Below are 1,661 nucleotides of genomic sequence, written 5' to 3' on the forward strand. Positions count from 1 at the left end.
ATGCCTGGGCGCAGCGACATGGAGCCGCCGGCCGCTTTCTCGGGCTTCCCGGCCCCGCCCTCGGTCGCGCCGTCGGGGCCGCCGCCGTCGCCGCTTGCCGGAGCCGAGCCCGGGCCGGAGCCCGAGGAGGCGGCCGCGGGCCGCGGGGAGCCGGAACCTGCGCCGGCGCCGGGCCCGGGCCGCCGGCGCCGGCGGCCCTTGCAGCGCGGGAAGCCGCCCTACTCGTACATCGCGCTCATCGCCATGGCGCTGGCTCACGCCCCCGGCCGCCGCCTCACGCTGGCCGCCATCTACCGTTTCATCACCGAGCGCTTCGCCTTCTACCGCGACAGCCCGCGCAAGTGGCAGAACAGCATCCGCCACAACCTCACGCTCAACGACTGCTTCGTCAAGGTGCCCCGCGAGCCGGGCAACCCGGGCAAGGGCAACTACTGGACGCTCGATCCGGCGGCCGCCGACATGTTCGACAACGGCAGCTTCCTGCGGCGCCGCAAGCGCTTCAAGCGCGCCGAGCTGCCCGCGCTCCCTGCCGTGCCGCCCGCGCCCGCCGCCGGCCCGCCGCCCTTCCCCTACGCGCCCTACGCGCCCGGCCCCGCGCTGCTCGCGCCGCCTCCTCCCGCCGCTCCGGGCTCCACGCCGCCCGCGCGCCTCTTCAGCGTCGACAGCCTGGTGAGCCTGCCGCCCGAGCTGGCGGGGCTGGGGGGCCCCGAGCCGCCCTGCTGCGCTGCGCCCGACGCCGCCTTCCCGCCCTGCGCGGCAGCCGCCTCCCCGCCACTCTACTCGCCGCCGCCCGAACGCCTGGGGCTGCCCGCGACGCGTCCTGGCCCCGGACCGCTGCCCGTCGAGCCGCTGCTGGCCTTGGCAGGGCCGGCGGCCGCGCTCGGCCCGCTCGGCCCGGGGGAGGCCTACCTGCGGCCGCCGGGCTACGCGCCGGGGCTGGAGCGCTACCTGTGAGCCCTTCCAGCCCGGCGGAGTGGCTCGGGCCCCTCTCCCCCGGGACGGGGCGCTGCCTGGGAGCCCCCGTCTCTGCCCCCTTGGCTTGGAGCGCACCTCGGAGCTCCCAGCTCTGATTGATGGACTGAGCACACCTGTTGCATCCGTCTCTGCCCCCCATCTCTGGGGAGCCTCCCGCCGTCTCTCCACCGGACTGAACCCCCCTCCCCACCGCGAACTGTGAGGCCCCCGTTTCTTCTCCCTCCACTGTGCACGCCCCCCACCCGCCAGCGCTCTTTTGGGTCCCACGTCTGGGGACCCTGGATCACCACCTGTGAGCCCTCACCTCGGGTTTCTGGTGAACTCCAAGCCTTCTGAAGCCAGACCTCCGATCTCAAGCCACTTCCCGACTGGCTCCTCATTTCTTTAACCTTCCCTGGTGTTTTTATAAGACAAGGAGTCAAACCCAGGTCAGACTGGGTTTATGACTCCCTTGCTGTTGTCCCTTCATCCCCCCACAAGTTTGTCCCTGCACCCCCAGTTATCTGTACGTTCTCGGTTTCTTGCTGGGAGAGCGCTCCCCTTCCACACAGACGCACCTGGCTGAGCTCTTGCAGACCCTGAGGACAGTTCTTCATCTCTGAGACAAGCAGCACCAGGGGTTCCTTGACTGCAAGGGGAGTTAGTGGGCTGCCCCACCATCTGGAAAACTTGGGACTTGTTAGGTT

At 70.9% G+C, this 1,661-nt stretch overlaps 1 protein-coding gene across 1 annotated transcript; it reads left to right on the top strand.

The window, feature by feature from the left end:
• FOXE3 (forkhead box E3) lies at positions 1 to 1,418 on the top strand. Its single transcript, XM_057527052.1, has one exon. The coding sequence runs from the start codon at positions 1 to 3 to the stop codon at positions 952 to 954; it is 954 nt and encodes a 317-aa protein (XP_057383035.1). The 3' UTR covers positions 955 to 1,418.
• The last annotated feature ends 243 nt before the right edge of the window (positions 1,419 to 1,661 follow it).

Source organism: Balaenoptera acutorostrata, chromosome 1, assembly GCF_949987535.1.
Source record: "Balaenoptera acutorostrata chromosome 1, mBalAcu1.1, whole genome shotgun sequence".
In the NCBI taxonomy this organism is placed as follows: domain Eukaryota; kingdom Metazoa; phylum Chordata; class Mammalia; order Artiodactyla; family Balaenopteridae; genus Balaenoptera; species Balaenoptera acutorostrata.